General features: G+C 37.8%; 1 protein-coding gene across 3 annotated transcripts in view; it reads left to right on the forward strand.

The window, feature by feature from the left end:
* Nucleotides 1–20029, forward strand: part of TTC8 (tetratricopeptide repeat domain 8) — a 51347-nt gene that overhangs the window by 26669 nt on the left and 4649 nt on the right. For all 3 annotated transcript variants that reach the window (XR_014293830.1, XM_082618192.1, XM_082618193.1), the window contains exons 8-12: nt 6294–6381; nt 8722–8832; nt 17172–17311; nt 18660–18834; nt 19146–19268. Coding sequence is in view for 2 of the 3 variants with exons in the window: in XM_082618192.1 (XP_082474318.1) it covers nt 6294–6381; nt 8722–8832; nt 17172–17311; nt 18660–18834; nt 19146–19268 (637 nt within the window). In the remaining variant the exon portion in view is untranslated. The remainder of the gene's footprint in view (nt 1–6293; nt 6382–8721; nt 8833–17171; nt 17312–18659; nt 18835–19145; nt 19269–20029) is intronic.

Raw genomic sequence — 20029 nt, forward strand, 5'->3', positions numbered from 1 at the left:
ATGAAGTCTAGATTTTAAGTGTGGCACCCAAGATTTTGTCCCCGTCTACAGCTTTGCACTTTTCTGTTACTTCTCTCGTTCCTTGTTGTGTTTTCCTTTTCAATTAAACTCAACAACTCAGCACTCCCCTAACATGCTGTGTACTTTCCTGCTTGTGTGCTTATGCTGATAGTTGGCTTCCATCAGAGATATTCCCTCACCCCCACCCCATCCTATCTAGCTGTCAAAATCTTGCCTGTTACTTCCTCGCTGAAACTGTCTTAGTTTGCTCCTCCTCTGTGCTCTCAAAACACTTCTTTTCTCATTGGCCATAATGCAATTAAATTTATTTTAAAATATGTTTTGTTTCGATCTTTACTGGTGCCTTCAGAACATGGTTGTTATCTTCATTTTTGCAACTCCTTACCATCATTAAATGTGCATGCAGTTGATCCTTGACAATGTTTATTGAATTAAATTGGAGAGAAAAAGTTGGCAGTTGGTGGAGATCATCTCTGGACTCTGATTCTTTGATATTGTCCTGTGTTTGTGAACTTGACTGATGTTTTCATTATTCCTAGACTTTCTTTACACATGGTGGCCACTCCATTTCCTTTGCCCATGAACCATGTGATAAATTCCTTTTTGATAGGACTACAAGAAATGATCTCTTAAGGGTACAGTAATAAAACACATATGACTCATTCTTCTTTCCTTTCTTTGGTTTCCAGGTGGCTCAATAGCTCTGATTGCTTGTTTACTTTTTAATTTGTTTATTCTCCATTTTTTTATAAATCTATTTCTGTTTTCATATTCTTATTTTACATGTATCTTTTTATTGTAATCCCTTTTAACTCGTTTTTCGAAAGAGACAACTTAGTTACAAATATACAGACTCTCATGGATAATTAGGTGTTCATGGAATTCAGTGACTGAACTTCAGCCACGTGTTTAAGACTTGAATGTTCAGTTGAAGCTTTGGATATAAATATAAAGCTGTTCTTCAGAACTTCAGAGTTCTCTGATAACATTTTATGAATACTCCTTGTAAAAGTTGTGGGACCTTTGAAGCGGTAGTAGCTTCTACTACATCACACATCCTCTAACTTTAGGCCAGATTTTGGGGTCACTTTTAACCTCATTGTCCCACATTGTCCATTGGTATGGCTATACCCAAATAGCTGGGTATAGCCATGCCAGTACTTGAGGCTTAGGTTAGGAAAAAACAAAACTATTCTTTCAAGAATGAAAGTAACATAATGGACCATATTTTATGTTGTTTTGACTTTATTTTACAAAATAAAAGCATTATCATAAAGTGCCTAAGTAGCTCTTAGATGTCTGGGGATGAGTAGTTATGAGAAAGCCCAACAGATCTATTAAGGACAGGCTGAAGTGTGCTTTAATGATTGATTTCATTTCCCTGGGCAGAAGAAGTGGGTGTTGACATCAGGACAGGTATATTTAGGCAAGGAACAAGTCTGAAGTTCATAGACTAGATACAAAAAACGGAAAAGAAAATGTTTGTAGAATAATAAAATGGTACAGCTGTTTTACTCAAGTGGCAATTACTATTTACCTCAAAATTGTTTAGAGTTTAAAAATGGGTTTATGCAAATCAAAAAATACCTTGAAATAAGTGAAAATGGAAATACAACACACCAAAACTTATGGGATGCAGCAAAAGCGGTCCTAAGAGGGAAGTTCCTAGCAATAAATGCCTACTCAAGAAACAAGGAAATTCTCAGATAAACAACCTAACTTTACTCCTCAAGGAACTAGAAAAAGAAGGATAAATGAAGCCCAGAGTTAGTAGAAGGAAGGAAATAACAAAGATCAGAGCAGAAATAAATGAAATAGAGATTAAAAACACAGTAGAAAAGATCGATGAAATCAAGAACTAGTTCTTTGAAAAGATAAACAAAATTAACAGACCTTTAGCTAGACTCACCAAGAAAAAAAGAGAGGGTACTCAAATAAATACAATCAGAAATGAAAGAGGAGATGTTACAACTGATACCGCAGAAATACAGAGGATCATAAGAGACTACTGTGAACAATTATAGGCCACCAAAGTGGACAGCCTAGAAGAAATGGATGCATTACTAGAAACATAAAATCTTCCAGGACTGAGTCATAGAAATAGAAAATCTGAACAGACCAAGTACTAGTAAGGAGATTGAATCAGTAATTTAAAAACTCCCTACAAACAAAAGTTCAGGACAAGAGAGCTTCACAGGTAAATTCTGCCATTCAAGAAGAATTAATACCAATCTTTCTCAAGCTGTTTCACAAAACAGAAGAGGAGGGAACACTTTTGAACTTATTTTATGGGGCCAGCATTACCCTGATACCTAAACCAAACAAGGATACCACAAGAAAAGAAAATTACAGGCCAATATCACTGATGAACATAGATGCAAAAATCCTCAACAAAATATTAGCACATCAAATTCAACATTACACTAAAAGGATCATAACCATGATTAAGTGAGATTTATTCCAGGGATGCAGGGATGGTTCAATATATGCAAATCAACCAATGTGATACACCACATTAACAAAATGAAGGATAAAGATCACATGATCATCTCAGTAGATGCAGAAAAAGCATTTGACAAAATTCAACATCCATTTATGATAAAAACTCCTAACAAAGCGGGTGTAGAGCGAATGTACCTCAATATAGTAAAGGCTGTACATGACAAGCCTGCAGCTAAAGTCATACTCATTGGTGGAAATCTGAAAGATTTTGCTCTAAGATGAGGAATAAGATAAGGATGCCCACTCTCACCATTTTTTTTTTTTTTTTTTTTTTTTTTTTTCGGTATGCGGGCCTCTCACTGCTGTGGCCTCTCCCGTTGCGGAGCACAGGCTCCGGACGCGCAGGCCCAGCGGCCATGGCTCACGGGCCCAGCCGCTCCGCGGCATATGGGATCCTCCCAGACCGGGGCACGAACCCGTATCCCCTGCATCGGCAGGCGGACTCTCAACCACTGCGCCACCAGGGAGGCCCCACTCTCACCATTTTTATTCAACATAGTATTAGAAGTCCTATCCAGAGAATTTTAGGCAAGAAAAAGAAATAAAAGCCATCCAAATCAGAAAGGAAGAAGTAAAACTGTCTTTTACAGATGACATGATACTATATATAGAATATCATAAAGACTCCACCAAAAAACTATTGGAGCTAATAAGTGAATTCAGTAAATTTGTAGGATACAAAATGAATATACAGAAATTTGTTGCTTTCTGTACACTAATAGCAAACTATCAGAGAAATTAAGAAAGCAATCCCAATTACAATAGCATCAAAAATAAAATAACTTGGAATAAATTTAACCAAGGAGTTGAAACACCTCTCCACCAAAAACTATAAGGTACTGATGAAAAAAATTGATGAAGGCATAAGTAAATTGAAAGATATTTCACATTCATGGATTAGAAGAATTATTATTGTTGAAATGTCCATACTACCTGAAGCAATCTACAGATTCAGTGCAATCCCTATCAAAATTACAATGGCATTTTTCAAAGAAATAGAACAAACAATCCTAAAATTTGTATGGAACCACAACAGACCCTGAAGAACTAAAACATCCTTAAGAAAAACAAAGCTGGAGGCATCACATTCCCTGACTCCAAACCAAATTACAAAGCTATAGGGATTGTATAAAGTAGATAACGAATAAGAACCTGCTGCATAAAAAAAAAAAAAAAAGCTATAGGGATCAAAACAGTATGCTGTTGGCATAAAAACAGACACATAGGGCTTCCCTGGTGGCGCAGTGGTTGAGAGTCTGCCTGCCAATGCAGGGGACACGGGTTTGTGCCCCGGTCTGGGAGGATCCCACATGCCACGGAGCGGCTGAGCCCGTGAGCTGTGGCCGCTGAGCCTGCACGTCCGGAGCCTATGCTCTGCAACGGGAGAGGCCACAGCAGTGAGAGGCCCGCGTACGGCAAAAAAAAAAAACAACAGACACATAGATCAATGGAACAGAATACAGAGCCCAGAAACAAACCCATGCACATGTGGTCAATTAATTTACAAAAGAGAGACTTCCCTGGTTGCGCAGTGGTTAAGAATCCGCCTGCCAATGCAGGGGACACGGGTTCGAGTCCTGGTCTGGGAAGATCCCACATGCCGAGGAGCAACAGCCCTTGCGCCACGACTACTGAGACTGCGCTCTAGAGCCCATGAGCCGCAACTACTGAGCCTGAATGCCACAACTACTGAAGTCCGCGTGCCTAGAGCCTGTGCTCTGCAACAAGAGAAGCCACTGCAACAAGAAGCCCAGGCACTGCAACGAAGAGTAGCCCCCCTCACTGCAACTAGAGAAAGCCCTCACACAGCAACGAAGACCCAATGCAGCCAAAAACAAATTAATTAATTAATTAATTAATTAAAAATTTATAAAAAGTCAAGAATGTACAATGGGGAAAGGACAGTCTCTTCAATAAATTGTGTTGGGAAATAGGACAGCCACATGCAAAAGAATGATGGACCACCATCTTACACCATATACAAAACTAACTCAAAATGGATTAAAGATTGAATATAAGACCTGAAATCATAAAACTCCTAGAAGAAAACATATGCAGTAAGCTCCTTAACAGTGGTCTTGGTGATGAGTTTTTGGATTTGACACCAAAAGCAAAGGCAACAAAACAAAAATAAACAAGTGAGACTTTTTCAAACTAAAAAGCTACTGCACAGCAAAGGAAACCATGAACAAAATGAAAAGGCAACCTACCAAATGGGAAAAAATATTTGCAAATCATATATCCCAAAAGGGTTAACATCTAACATATATAAAAAAACTCGTGAAAGTCAATAGTAAAAAAAAAAAAAAAATCCGATTAAAAAATGGGCAGAGGCTCTGAATAGATATTTTTCTGAAGAAGACATTACAGATGGCCAACAGGTACACGAAAGGGTGCTCAACATCACTAATCATCAGGGAAACTCAAACCAAAACTGCAATGAGATATCACCTTACATTTGTTAGAATGGCTATTATTGAAAAGATGAGGAATAGCAAGTGTTGGTAGTATGTGAAGAAAAGGGAACCCTCATGCACTGTTGGTGGGAATGTAAGTTGGTGCAGCCATATGGGAAACAGTATGGAGCTTCCTCAAAAAATTAAAAATGGAACTACCATATGCTTCAGCAATTCTAGTTCTGGGTATTTTATCTGAAGAAAGTGAAAACACTGACTCAAAGAAAAGATGTCTACATCACCATGTTCATTGCAGCATTATTTACAATAAACAAGATATGGAAACCATCTAAGTGCCCATCAACAGATGAATGGATAAAGAAATATCTATATTATATATATATGTGTGTGTGTGTGTATTTATGTATATATGCAATGGAATATTACTCAGCCATGAAAAAGAATGAGATCTTGCCATTTGCGATGGTATGGATGGACCTTGAGGGCATTATGCTAAGTGAAATAAGTCTCATAGAGAAAGACAAATACTGTATGATCTCACTTATGTGAGGAATCTAAAAAAATAAAATAAAGAACAAAGCTCATAGATACAGAGAACAGATTGGTGGTTGACAGAGCTGGAGGGTAGGGGGTGGCCAAGTGGGTGTAGGGAGTCAAAAGGTACAAACATCCAGTTGTAAAATAAGTCATGGGAATGTCACATACAGCATTGCAGCAATAGTTAATCCTATATTGCATGTTTGAAAGTTGCTAAGAAAGTAAACCTTAAAAGTTCCCATCACAAGAAAAAATTCTGTAACTATGTATGGTGACTGATGTTAATTAGACTTACTGTGATGATAATTTTGCAATATATACAAATATCAAATTATTATGTTGTACACCTGAAATTAATATAACGTATGTCAGTTATACCTCACTTTAAAAAAATGGGCTTTTATCTCAAAGCAGGTGTTTTCAAAGAAATGTCATCTTCAGTTCTTCCAATAAGATGGAGGCTCTAAGCATTTATTGAGGTCATGTGACATATGTCAGCTGATCATAAGCTCTTTGGGTGGTGAACTGGTGTGACCTTGCTCCCTGGCAGCTATTAGTCCTGCTGTGACTAGGCTTCAGACAGACTCTTTACATACCATTTAAGCATTAGGCAGTGAATATGGGAAAACAGGAATCTTTTTCCTAAACTATATAAACATACATGTTAATATGTATGTGTGTATAACATCACCTTCTTTGCTACATGCTTACTCTTACAGATGTAATTTGTCTCTAATTCATATCCTCAAGGTATGAATAAATGCTGTAGTATTTATTTTAAATTGAATGTCTAATTTTTTAAATGGCTGTTCTTAGGTTAGGAATGTATCGTGAAGCAGAAAAACAATTTAAATCAGCCCTGAAGCAGCAGGAAATGGTAGATACGTTTCTCTACTTGGCAAAAGTAAGTATTCTTAATTTGAGTGGAATTTGTCTTCTCAGGGTAAATGTTTAAATTCTGACAAGTGCATGGGGAGAGTTACCAGTTTCTTTAGGAATATTTGACAAGTTAGTGTGTTCAGACTTAAGTTTGTTTGTTTGTTTTTTTCTTTTTTAATAATAAGGGAAAAGGTGAGAACATACGGAGAATACCCATCTCAGGAAAAATTGATTGCTGTGAAAAATAAGACAACACCTTTGAAATTCTGCCCATTAGAACAGAAGAAAATGCCACAGGCTTACTACCCCCATGGGTAACAAGCCCCAGAGAGGCACTTTTCTGCAGCACACTTGTCTCCCACCTAAGCAGACTACGGAGAGCAGGGATTGTTTTTATGTAGGTCCTTCACTTTTTGGCTCTGCTATCATTACAAAAACAATATTTCCCATTTGCTGAGCACCTACTCAGTGGTAAGGTATTCTATCGGGTCTGTTCCATATGCAATTTAACCCTCATAGCAACACCACAAGGCAGATTTTAACATTTCCTTTGTGCTCTTAAGGAAAGGGAGACTTAAAGAGGGTAACTCAGACTGTCAAGCTCACTTGGCTATTTGCCAGCATTCAAACTCAGGAATTTCTGATTCCAGAGCTGACTCACTGCCCTGTAGTGCCATCCACAAACCACAACAGAAGTGAAGGGCCACCTAGAATTTTCAGTATTGGAATAAAGTTACTTCTTTACCCTCACCAAGGCTACTTTAAAGAAACATTTGTTGAAGTGGTGGTTAGGATATCATCTTGCTATATCTTTAAGAATTTTTTAAATTTAAGAAGTGTGGTAAAAAAAAAAAAAGTGTGGTAAAGGAGGTTAAAAAGAAGATGAGATATAAAAGGAAGTGCTACTACTTTCTAAATATGGTATTGCACTAATATGTATAAAATGGATAACTAATAAGAACCTGCTGTATAAAAAAATAAATAAAATAAAATTCAAAAAAAATATGGTATTAACATTTGCATACTAAAAAAACAAAATGGAAGTTCTGCCATATAAACTTACTGTGATAATCTTAGTATGTTTATAGTGGTTTTTCAGAAATATTTGAAACTATCTGGTTCTAAGTATCTTCTATACATTATATGTTAAAATTCTTAAAGAGTTTTCTAAACATCACAGTAAACTTTTCTGACAACTTGAAATTATAACTCAGGTCACAGTATTTGACTATCATCTTAATTGATAATCACTTGCCACGTGGTTAAAAAAAGTACTTTTTAACTATTGTTAAATACGACTAGAGTCATATTTAATAGTTCTAATTTGACTATTTTTTCATAAATTGATTTGTTTAAATCCATTGTTGCCTACATGACTATATAGAGGTACAATTTACGTATTTTCTTTAATATGTGAAGGAATTATTTCTCAGTAATAGAGACCAAGCAGATTTTAGGAACCACATTATTTCTTAAAATTTTAGATTGTTAATTTAAAAATTATTAACTATTTTATATTACTTAGTATATGGAATTATATACTTACTGTATTTTAAAAAGCAGTTCAGAAGCATGTAAGGTAATAATTGAAAAGTTTTCATCCATACCCTTCCCTCTAATCTCATACTTTAGCAGTAAACACTGCAAGCAGTTTTCTGTGTATCCATTTGGGCCTCTTCAAAGCACAGTCTGAATGTTTAGGAAGAAACAGAGGATCCAAGATCATGAAAAAAATGCCATAATCTTATGTTTCTATACATAAAACTATAATTCTCTTATTTTAGAAATTCCTAATAAGTATATGGTTTATCCATTCTAATGTTCCAGTTGCTAATTAAGCAGAAACTATCAAGTGCCAACCCTCTCAACTCCCTGACTCTGTACCCTACAAATCTGTTTCTCCTCTATTTCTGAGGGTCCTTCTCCCAAACCACCATCTCCAGAGGCTCTCCCCGGCTGCTCCTTCTTAGACCTTCTTCCATGGGTCATCCCCTCTTTCTCCAGCATCTTCAAAATCAGCCTCATAATTGGTCTTTAGTGCCAGCCTATAGATATACTTATGTCTGTTCCATCCTAGAAAGATTTTCCCTTGATCCTTTCTTTTCTAGTCCTGGCCAGTCTCTGTGACAATGGTAAGTCCACAGTAAGTGTTTGCTGAATGAATAAGTGAATGAATGCTTCATATACAACATGTGGAGATAAAAGTATAGTATCATTATTGGAAATTAATCCAACAGATTTCTGAAATTTTTTTACTGTAATATCTAGGAGATAATTTATTACTAAGCAATAATTATAAACTTGTCATAACAAATGCTATTATTTTAAGAACCAGTACTTTTATCGAAATATATCTTGGTTTTAGGTTTACATCTCATTGGATCAACCTGTGACTGCTTTAAATCTTTTCAAACAAGGCTTAGATAAGTTTCCAGGAGACGTAGGCCTACTTTGTGGAATTGCCAGGATCTATGAGGTAAGGTTCATATCATTCAAAAAGTTGATGTAAAATTGAGGTTATATGCTACTTAAGTAAGGTCATAGTCCCTTGGGGGTCTTATAAAGGATAACAGTTTATAAAATTATGATTGTTGGCCTGTGATTTACCAACAGAATAAGAGATTTTAGTGTATGCATTAGTCAAACTAAGTTTTCATTATGAAGTATTTCAAACATATAGAAGAGTATAGAGAAAGGTATGAGATAGGGATCTAAATGTTTCTAATTTCTAATACCTTTTAACATAGAACAGTTCAAATAAAGGCCTGCCTTTCAAATGAGTAAAGAAAAGGCCCCAAGAAAAATTAAAACCACAACCAAATAAAATTAGCAAGGATAAATCATTTTAAACAAGTTTCTGTACAAAACAAGTAATGAACAATAGGCAGCACAACATGTTCATTTAGAAGAAACAAGACCAAAATGAAAGTGATAAATAAAAAAAAAAGAACATAAAGGAAAAGAATCCCTCCAGAGAAAAGTATGATAGACATGCAGAAGTCCCTTAAGGCATATGTTGTGTAGGCTGCAACGCTAAGGAACAGACTTTAGTAATTAACCCTCAATCCATTGTCACATAAGGAGAAAAGGAATACACTGGAAATCTTTGTATGGTAAACTTTATTTGAATTGTTCTATGTTAAAAGGTATTTGGAATGAGAAACATTACCCTAGGAAATATTATTCTTGTGGTCCTTGAACTTTACTGTGAATAGAAGTGACTTTGGGAGTGTTTTGAGAGTGAGGCCCATTTTCTGCCTTCTGAATCAGATGTCCTGGAAGGTGGGATGTAGGTTTTTGTCTGCTTAGCAAGCTCACTAGGTGATTCTGAAGTATAACAGAGTTTGAGAATCATTGCAAAATTCACTTCCTTATTTGCAGTTTTGTTTTAAATAACTAAAAATCTAATTAGAGTTAATATTCTGTGAACTGGTTCAAAAATAACCACTAATAGCTACTATAAAATAACTTAAATGATACCACAGTTGTTTATACACTTGAAGTGACATTTATATGCTTGAAGATATTATTTAAAGGGCAAAAATAGAATCTGTGTTTATTCATACGTATGAAAATTTATGTGCTAAAGATTGTCTATTAAACCAATTGGATTATTGGATTATTTAATAGTTTAGAAACAGAGCTGGATGAGTAATGATTTCTTATACTAAAAGAACCCATTGCTACCAGGTGCCTCAAAGATTTAAAACCATGAATGTTCCAGAAGAAAATACAGATGAATTATCTGTATAAACTTGGAATGGGGAAGACCCTCCTGACCATGAAACTAAGTCAGAAAGCCATAACAGAAAAAAATTGATAAATTTGAGAACGTAAAAGTTAATTTTTCTGTATTGTAAAAACAAAAATACCAATAAAAGCAAACCCAAACAAAAAAAGGTAAAAATATCAAACAGGGCACATATTTGCCATACCTGGGACAGAAAAAAGGGCTACTTTTCATTTCCTCAGTTTATACATTGCTTAACAATTGCTGGGTTTCAGGTGGTTTCCAATTGATGGAGAATTACACATAGACACATACCTGTGCATACACACACTTATAAATTCTCATTTTGGTCAAGCATGTAAACACGGAAACTCGGTATTTCCTCAGAGCAGTTGTGGAGGTGAGATCACAGTGTGACCGTTGTTGTCCTTCCAGCCCACACAGTGGCTGCTGACCGTCTCCACGCCAGTAAAGTCCCCCCAAAGATGAGACAACAGCCAAACCCCAGCTGCATTTCAGCTACCCCGCTGCCCTTTCATACCGGCGCCGGTTAACACACATCTGGAAGAACTCAACCAAACCATCTGTGCTTCTCCTCTGAAGGGAATGTTTATAAACACAGGCCCTCACTGGGTTTTGAACTGAATTCAGCATCAGCAGAGGCTCATTGCATCCGGAAGGAGAAAACAGTCGGTGTCCAGGGATCCCCGAGCCACAGCTGTGTCTCCAGCTCTCCTGAGCCCAGGAGGGTGGTTTCCCACCCAAGCCCCTCACACACATAAGCCAATAATAAAAGGACAAGAGACAGGATAAGAAAACTGGCAAAAGACACGAATCCACAATTCACAGAAAAAGAAATGTAAATACCTGGTGTGTTGAATGTCTAACCTCAGTAATGATTAAAGAAATAAAAATTCAAACAATAATGTCATTTTTTACTTAATCAGGTTAACAAAGATGAATAAGTTCCGTGACATTTAAGGTTGTCAAGGGTGTGGAGGAACAGAGGTCACGTATGAACATTGTTGCTGGGAGTGTACATTGGTACAAGCCATTTGGAGGCTATTTGTAATTACTTATGAGATTTTTAAACATGCATTTATATTTATTTAACATCAGCATGTATTTTATAATAACAAGTTTGAAAAACTGCATGTAAGGTTGTCAAAAACATGTTAGTTTCAGTCTAAAATTCCTAGAGATTACATAAATTAAGTCCATACCCATCAATCAAGTATACAAACATTCTAAGATGTTCTTTTTTTCTTTTTTATTCAAGTATAGTTGATTTACAATATTGTCTTAATTTCAGGTGTACAAAACAGAAGCAGACTCACAGACACAGAAGACAGACTTAGGGTTACCAAAGGGGAGAGGGAGTGGGGGAGGGACAAATTAGGAGTATGGGATTAACAGATACAGACTACTAAAGTAATTTTATTCAACTGAAAGCCTTGAAACAATTGACCATTGAGGCTGGAGTCTTCTTTGTATTGGACATTACTACCTGTTGCAGACAGAGTTGTGTCCCCTCCCCCCACCTCCCAATTCATATGTTGAAGCCCTAACCCCCAATGTGAGGGTATTTAGAGATAGGGCCTTTGGGAGATAATTAGGATTAGATGAGCTCATGAGGATAGGGCTCTTGTGATGGGATTAGTGCCCTTATAAGATGAGACACCAGAAAGCACTTGAGCCCTCTCTCTCTGTCTCTGTTTCTCTCTCTCATGCGAGGACACTGTGAGAAGGTGCAAGCCAGGAAGAGAGTCCTCACTAGACCTGACCATGCTGACGCCATGATCTTGGACTTCTAGCCTCTAAAACTGTGAGAAAATAAACTTCTATTGTTTAAGCCGCTCAGTCTATGGTATTTTGTTATGGCAGCCCGAGCAGACTAATACACCAAGTTTGGCAGCTGTAATACTGAATGAAGCCTTGTACTGTGGGGTGCTGTTGCCCTGGAAACCAGATAAGTCATGTTCAGGGGGCCCCATGGTTCATGGGGCCATTAAGGCTCACTGGTCAGTCACATCCTGAGTGTGAAGATTATTCTTTGGAAGGAAAAAGTCTTAGTCTGCTCAGGCTACTATAACAAAATACCATAACCTGGGCAACTTAAACAACAGAAATTTATTTCTCACAGCTCTGGAGGCTAGGAAGTCCAAGATCAAGGTGCTGGCCATTTCAGTTCCTAGTGAGAGATCCTCCTGGTCTGGATACCTTCTTGCTCTATCCTTACATGTTGGAGAGAGAGATCATCTCTCAGGTGTCTCTACTTTAAGGGCACTAATCCCAATTATGAGGGCTCCACACTCATGTCTTAATTACTTCCCAAAGGTTCCACCTCTAAATACTATCACATTGGGGATTAGGGCTTCAATATGAATTTTGGGAGGACACAAACAGCCCATGTCAGGGAAGGACTTATTGTACGTATAGGCGTGGGGATTACAGAGTGGTAAGTTAAGATGCTCATTTGTTGTTTCCTTTTAGTTTTACGAGGCTTTTGTTTTACCAAAAAATAGAAAATATACTTCTATTGAAATTATTTTTTATACTTTTTAATGGGTTCTTATGTTCTTAAAATATTAAGAATGTGGAATAGTTACATATAAAAGCAGTGTAGAATTCAGGAGAAAATTAACTCAGAGTTAACTAACAAATGTATCAACATCCCTGTTTTTTGAAAAAAGTTTAGTTATTTTTCAGCTATAAGCAATGAATGAAAAAGCCTCTTCTCTTTAGGAACCAAATCCTGGAAGCCCCTTGAATAAGAATTTCAAATATAAAGCATGTGAAAAAATATATATAAAGCATGAGTTTGGATCAATCTGTGGATGTTATATCAGGGTTTTATGGGACTAATAAATAACACTCCTGTTTCTCCAATTTGAGAACCAACTGAAAAATAGATACAAGATTCACACAAATGGAGGATAAACCATTAATTTTATTATTGATAAAAGCAGAATTGGAGCATGTGGCTCTAGATTATCACCAAAAGGACTTAATATTGTTCTACCTCTGAGTTACACAGACTAATCCATCCTGTCACAGACATGAGTGTACCCTACCCAGGAGAGCCTGCTCCACACAGCAGGGCAGAGAATGTGGGCATCTTATAGGAAATTTGACTTCTAAAGAGACCCAGAAGGGGCTGAGACAGCCATACTCATTTGCCTCATGGGAATGAGGGAATAGGAGTGGGAAGAAAGGCCCCCAAATCATTCTAATTATCAACATTTCTCAAAGTGTGGTTCAGAGTTTCCTGGAGAAGTCCTTTCTAAGAGTCTATAGGGTCAAAACCATTTTCATAATACTAACAGTATTGATGAAATTGGTGATAAATTTAATAGATGTAATTTTTTTTTTTTTTTTTTTTTTTTTTTGCTGTACGCGGGCCTCTCACTGCTGTGGCCTCTCCCGTTGCGGAGCACAGGCTCCGGACACACAGGCTCCGCGGCCATGGCTCGCGGGCCCAGCCGCTCTGCGGCATGTGGGATCTTCCGGGATCGGGGCACGAACCCGTGTCCCCTGCATCGGCAGGCGGACTCTCAACCACTGCGCCACCAGGGAAGCCCTAATAGATGTAATTTTTAATTGAGATATAGTTGATATACAATACTGTATAAGTTACAGGTGTACAACATAATGATTCACAATTTTTAAATGTTATACTCCATTTATGGTTATAAAATATTGGCTATATTTCCTGTGTTGTACAATATATTCTTGTAGCTTATTTTATATGTAATAATTTGTGTCTCTTAATCCCCTGTTCCTGTCTTGCCCATCCTTCCTTTCCTCTCCCCACTGGTAACCACAAGTTTGTTATCTATATCTGTGTCTGTTTCTTTTTTGTTATATTCACTAGTTTATTGTATTTTTTAGATTACATATATAAGTGACATGATATAGTATTTGTCTTTCTCTGACTTATTTCATTATGCATAATACACTCCAAGTCCATTCGTGTTGTTGCAAATGGCAAACTATCACTCTTTTGTAGCTGAGTAGTATTCTATTATGTGTGTGCATGTGTATATATATATATGTATATATATATATATATATATATATATATATAAAATCACATCTTCTTTATCCATGCATCTGTTGATGGACATTTAGGTTATTTCCATATTTTAGCAATTGTATGAACTTTGGGGTGCATGAATCTTTTCGAATTAGTGTTTTTGTTTTTTCAGATATATACTCGGGAGTGGAATTGCTGGGTCATATGGTAGTTGTATTTTTAGTTTTTTGAGAAATCACCATACTGTCTTCCACTGTGGCTGCACCAATTTGCATTCTGACCAACAGTGTACGAGGGTTCCCTTTTCTCCACCTCCTTGCCAGCATTTGTTAGTTATGGTCTTTTTGATGACAGCCATTCTGACAGGTGTAAGGTGATATCTGATTGTGGCTTTAATTTGCATTTCTTTGATGATTAATGATATTGAGCATCTTTTCATGTGTCTGTTGGCCATCTGAATGTCCTCTTTGGAAAAATATCAATTCAGGTCTTCTGCCCATTTTTTAATTGGGTGGTTTATTTTTTGATGTTGAATTGTATGAGCTGTTTATATATTTTGGATACTAACCACTTATCAGTCATATGAGTTGCATATATTTCCTCCCATTCATTAGGTTGTCTTTTCATTCTGTCAGTGGTTTCCTTTGCTGTGCAAAAGCTTTTAAGTCTATTTAGGTCCCATTTGCTTATTTTTCCTTTTATTTCCTTTGCTTTAGGACCGCGGCCCCCAACCTTTTTGGCATCAGGGACCAGTTTCGTGGAAGATAATTTTTCCACAGATGGGGGAGGGGGAGTGGTTCAGGTGGTAATGCGAGTGATGGGGAGCAATGGGGAGCTGCAGATGAAGCTTTGCTCGCTCGCTCACTGCTCATGTCCTACTATGTGGACCGGTTCCTAACAGGCCACGGACTGATACTGGTCCATGGCCTGAGGATTTGGGACCCCTGCTTTAGGAGACAGATGCAAAAAAATATTGCTACGATATATACGAAAAAGTGTTCTGCCTATGTTTTCTTCTAGGAGTTTCATGGTTTCTGGTGTTACATTTAGGTCTTTAATCCATTTTGAGTTTATTTTTGAATATGGTGTGAGAAAATGTTCTAATTTCATTCTTTTACATGTAACTGTCCAGTTTTCTCAGCACCACTTATCGAAGAGACTGTCTTTTCTTCATTGTATATTCTTGCCTCCTTTGTGGTAGATTAATTGACCATAAGTACCTGGTTTTATTTCTGGGCTCTCTATTCTGTTCCATTGATCTATATGTCTGTCTGGTTTTGTGCCAGCACCATACTGGTTTTGTTTGTTTGTTGTTGTTGTTTTTGGCTGCACCGTGCAGCTTGCAGGATTTCCCTGACCAGGGATCCAGGGATTGAACCTGGGCCATCACAGTGAAAGCCCAGAATCCCAATCACTAGGCCACCAGGGAAGTCCACCATACTGTTTTGATTACTGTAGCTTTGTAGTATAGTCTGAAGTATGATTCCTCCAGCTCTGTTCTTCTTTCTTAAGATTGTTTTGGCTATTCAGGGTCTTCTGTGTCTCCATACAAATTTTAAAATTATTTTTTCTAGTTCTGTGAAAAATGCCATTGCTATTTTGATAGGGATTGCATCAAACCTGTAGATTGCCTTGGTAGTATAGTCATTTTAACAGTATTGATTTTTCCAATCCAAGAACATAGTATATCTTTCCATCTGTTTGTGTCATCTTCAATTTCTTTCATTAGTGTCTTATAGTTTTCCAAGTATAGATCTTTTACCTCCTTTAGTAGGTTTATTCCTAGTATTTTATTCTTTTTGTCGCAATGGTAAATGGGATGTTTCTTTAATTTCTCTTTCTGATAGTTTGTTGTTAGTGTATCAAAATACAACAGATTTCTATGTATTAATTTTGTATTCTGTAATGTTACTGAATTCATTGATGAGCTCTAGTAGTTTTCTGGTGGTGTCTTTAGGAATTTCTATGTATAGTCTCATGTCATCTGCAAACAGTGACAGTTCTACTTCTTCCTTTCCAATTTGGATTCCTTTTATTTCTTTTTCTTGTCTGGTTGCTGTGGCTAGGACTTCCAACTCTATGTTGAATAAAAGTGGTGAGAGTGGGCATCCTTGTCTTGTTCCTGATCTTAGAGGAAATGCAGAAATCTTCAACAAAATATTAACAAACCAAATCCAACAATACATTAAAAGGATCACACCGTCATCAAGTGGGATTTATCCCAGGGATGCAAGGATTTTTCAATATTCGCAAATCAATCAATGTGATAAACCACATTAACAGATTGAATACTAAAAACCATATGATCATCTCAATAGATGCAGAAAAAACTTTTGAGAAAATTCAGCATTGATTTATGATAAAAACTCTCAAGAAAATGGGCATAGAGGAATATACCTCAACATAATAAAGTCCATATATGACAGACCCACAGCTAACATCATACTCAGTGGTGAAAAACTGAAAGAACTTCCTCTTAGATAGTTGTTCATTTGTTTGTCTTCCTACCAGATGTAACCTCCTTGAGGACAGTACAGCCATCTTTCCGTATCCGGGGGGATTGGTTCCAGCACCCCTTGGTTGCCAAAATCCATGGACGCTCAAGGCCCTTATATAAAATGGCGTAGGATTTGCATATAACCTACCCACATCCGTCTGTATACTTTAAATCATCTCTAGATTGCTTATAATACCTAATACAATGTAAATGCTATATAAATAGCTATAACTACAATGTAAATGCTATATAAATACTTGCTAGTGCAGCAAATTCAAGTTTTGCTTTTTGGAACTTTCTGGAATTTTTTTCTGAATATTTTTGATCTGTGGCTTGTTGAAATCGTGGTTATGGAACCTGCAGATACAGAGGGCTGACTGTAATTTTATCTTATTGTTCACATTGTGTCCCCAGGGCCTAGAACAGAGTCTGGCATATGGTAGGCTCTTAATAAATATTTAATTGAATAAAATAATGTAAACCAGTCAGAATAAAAATAATTTCTTGTCCAATATTAATACAGTATTGCTCTTCTGTCTTGATGGAGAATAGGAAATGAACAATATTTCATCAGCCACTGAATACTACAAAGAGGTTTTGATACAGGACAATACTCATGTGGAAGCCATTGCATGCATTGGAAGCAACCATTTTTACTCTGATCAACCAGAAGTAGCTCTCCGGTTTTACAGGTGCACTTTACATTCAATTTGTAGAACTGCTTTCCTATGAAATAGTGATGCAACAGTAATAAAGATGGGATGAAAATGTAGAGAAATAATGTTTAGGCCACGTCTATCTGAGACTAAAAATTCAAGCACCCAGATGTTTTATGAATATTAAAGCTATATCTAATAATTTGGAAATGCACAAGTATTTGGCATCTTGCAGAAACACACCTGGATAATTGCCTGAGTTTTTAACACCTTGTCATTGTATAAATTGGCCGTTTTGTTATCCACCAATAATAGGTTAACAGTTCCTAGAAGCACTTCCACATCACTGCCTCATTAATACCACTGTACATAATATCAAGACCCTGAAGGTAAAATAGTAATGTGACTTGCAAAGAGCAGTGGGCCCCAGGCCCTAATCCTGATGAGGACCTTAAACAGGATTCCGGTTTTGTGAAGTATTGTCAACTCTTGTCCAAATATTTTTTCAAAATCTAAACAAATTATTCTCACTGGTTCTTTGAACACGTACTTATTTTATCCTATAGATGGTTCCTGAAATTAATTTTTAAATTATGATTTCCTCTTTAGCCCCTGGGTAGTATACAAGGAGATAACTGGCAGCTGACAAGAGTTCTTTCCAAATATATGTTGAAGCATAAAACAATAATATGAATGTAGCCTGTGCACATACAGCTGACTCCACTCGCCTACCCCCACAGTGGCTCATGGGTTCCTTGGGGCAGCTGGGGTGATTTTCATATGCTTATTTGAACTCTCATCCTTTGGGATTAATGACACATAGAAGCAAAATGAGGTTCTTGAGCTGCAGTGTGAAAGCTAAGTGGATAATGTGGGGATCCTCTGACAATCTTGTCTTCCTGAGTAGAAGCTAATCGGAGGTCATTAGATGCAGCTAAACCACACAATACAAATAACCAAAAACAGCATCCAACTCAGCTGAAAACTTGGCGGTAAAATGCTAAACACAGGCCTCAAATTTGACTAGAAGCTCTTAGAAATTTACCTACAAGCACCAAAGCTGTATGAGGCAAAAATGTGTGGGTTTTACTTTATGTGACTATTTATTGATTATTTTGATTCTCTAACAAAGCTTTTGGGGAAAAAAAAAGTTATGTAAGTTATTCTGACCTTGCCTCTGGATGCATTTCCTATGACTAGTACCATTACAAAAGACATACTTTTGTATTTGCTCTAAAATATTTTTCATTTACTATAATACTTTATGTTCTTTGGAGGGTAGTAAAAATTATAAAGTGAATTCATTTCTAACTTTGTAAACAATATGTCTTCATATTTATAAAGTTGGTCTGACACCAAAATATGTGTGCTCTTTTTCCAAAAGGCGACTCCTGCAGATGGGTGTCTATAACTGCCAGCTTTTTAACAACCTGGGGCTCTGTTGCTTCTATGCCCAACAGTATGATATGACTCTGACCTCATTTGAACGTGCCCTTTCTCTGGCTGAAAATGAAGAAGAGGTAGCTGACGTCTGGTACAACTTGGGACATGTAGCTGTGGTATGTTGTTTCTGTAATATAATTTCTGTAATAGAGAAGGTAGCCGCATGTTAGTTTGAAGAAGTTTTCAGATATTGGAAATCCAGGTTTGGTGACAGTCTTTGTGGCAATTTGGAGATTGCTAGGGGTCACTGCAGCTCATTTTATCTTCTTAGGTTAAATCCTCTTATGTACAATTCACACTTGACTCCTGTGTTGGTACTTGTTGTTTATTCTGTGGTGGCCGAAAGATTTGTATGAGGAAAGGGGGCGGAGCTGGCAGGAGGAAGTGAATGGATTTGTGTGTACGAGTTTGTGCTTTTCTTTTGCAGGGGATAGGAGATACAAATCTGGCCCATCAGTGCTTCAGGCTGGCTCTGGTCAACAACAATAACCACGCAGAGGCCTACAACAACCTGGCCGTGCTGGAGATGCGGAAGGGCCACGTCGAACAGGTCAGTGAACTACTGGGTTACTGTGGACAGTCTTCTTTCTTCAAAGAAAAGCTGTCACGTGCAGCTCTCTTTACGTTATAATTTTAAAATGAGCTCTGGAGTCTGACTGGCCTGGGTTTGATCGCAGCTCTGTCACGTATTAGCAGTGTGACCTTGGACAAGTTACTTAACCTTTCAGTATCCAAAATAGAACACTTGATTTTATTAGGACAAATCTGCACCTCCCCAGGCTTCCCTACCTTCGTGAACTCTTCCACCACTCACACCGCCCCCCCATCCGCCATCCAGCTGCTCAAGCCAAAACCCTAGGACCCACCCTCGAAACCTGTCTTTTCTGAGTGCCTTCCCTGCCACCCTTTGCCTCCGTGCTGTCCAGTGAGCCCTGCCAGTTCTATCCCCACCTCTTCAGTCCTCCCCTCCCGGCCCCCTTCTCCAAGCTGCTCTCATCTCCTGCCTGGGTGACTACAAGGGTCTCCGAGCTATTGCTTTTGTTTCCACTTCCATCAGCAGGTAGGCGCACCCTATAATACATCTCCCTCAGAGCAGCCCAGAGCAGGGGTCCCCAGTCCCTGGGCTAAAGCCTGTTAGGACCCGGGCGGCACAGCAGGAGGCGAGCGGCGGGCGAGCGAGCGAGCGAAGCTTCATCTGCCGCTCCGCATCGCTCCCCACCGCTCGCATCGCCGTCTGAATCGTCCCCCCATCCCTCACCCCTGCCCGTGGAAAACCTGTCTTCCACAAAACCGGTCCCTGGTGCCAAAAAG

This window comes from Mesoplodon mirus (genome assembly GCF_964341445.2).
Source record: "Mesoplodon mirus genome assembly, chromosome: 4".
NCBI lineage: Eukaryota > Metazoa > Chordata > Mammalia > Artiodactyla > Ziphiidae > Mesoplodon > Mesoplodon mirus.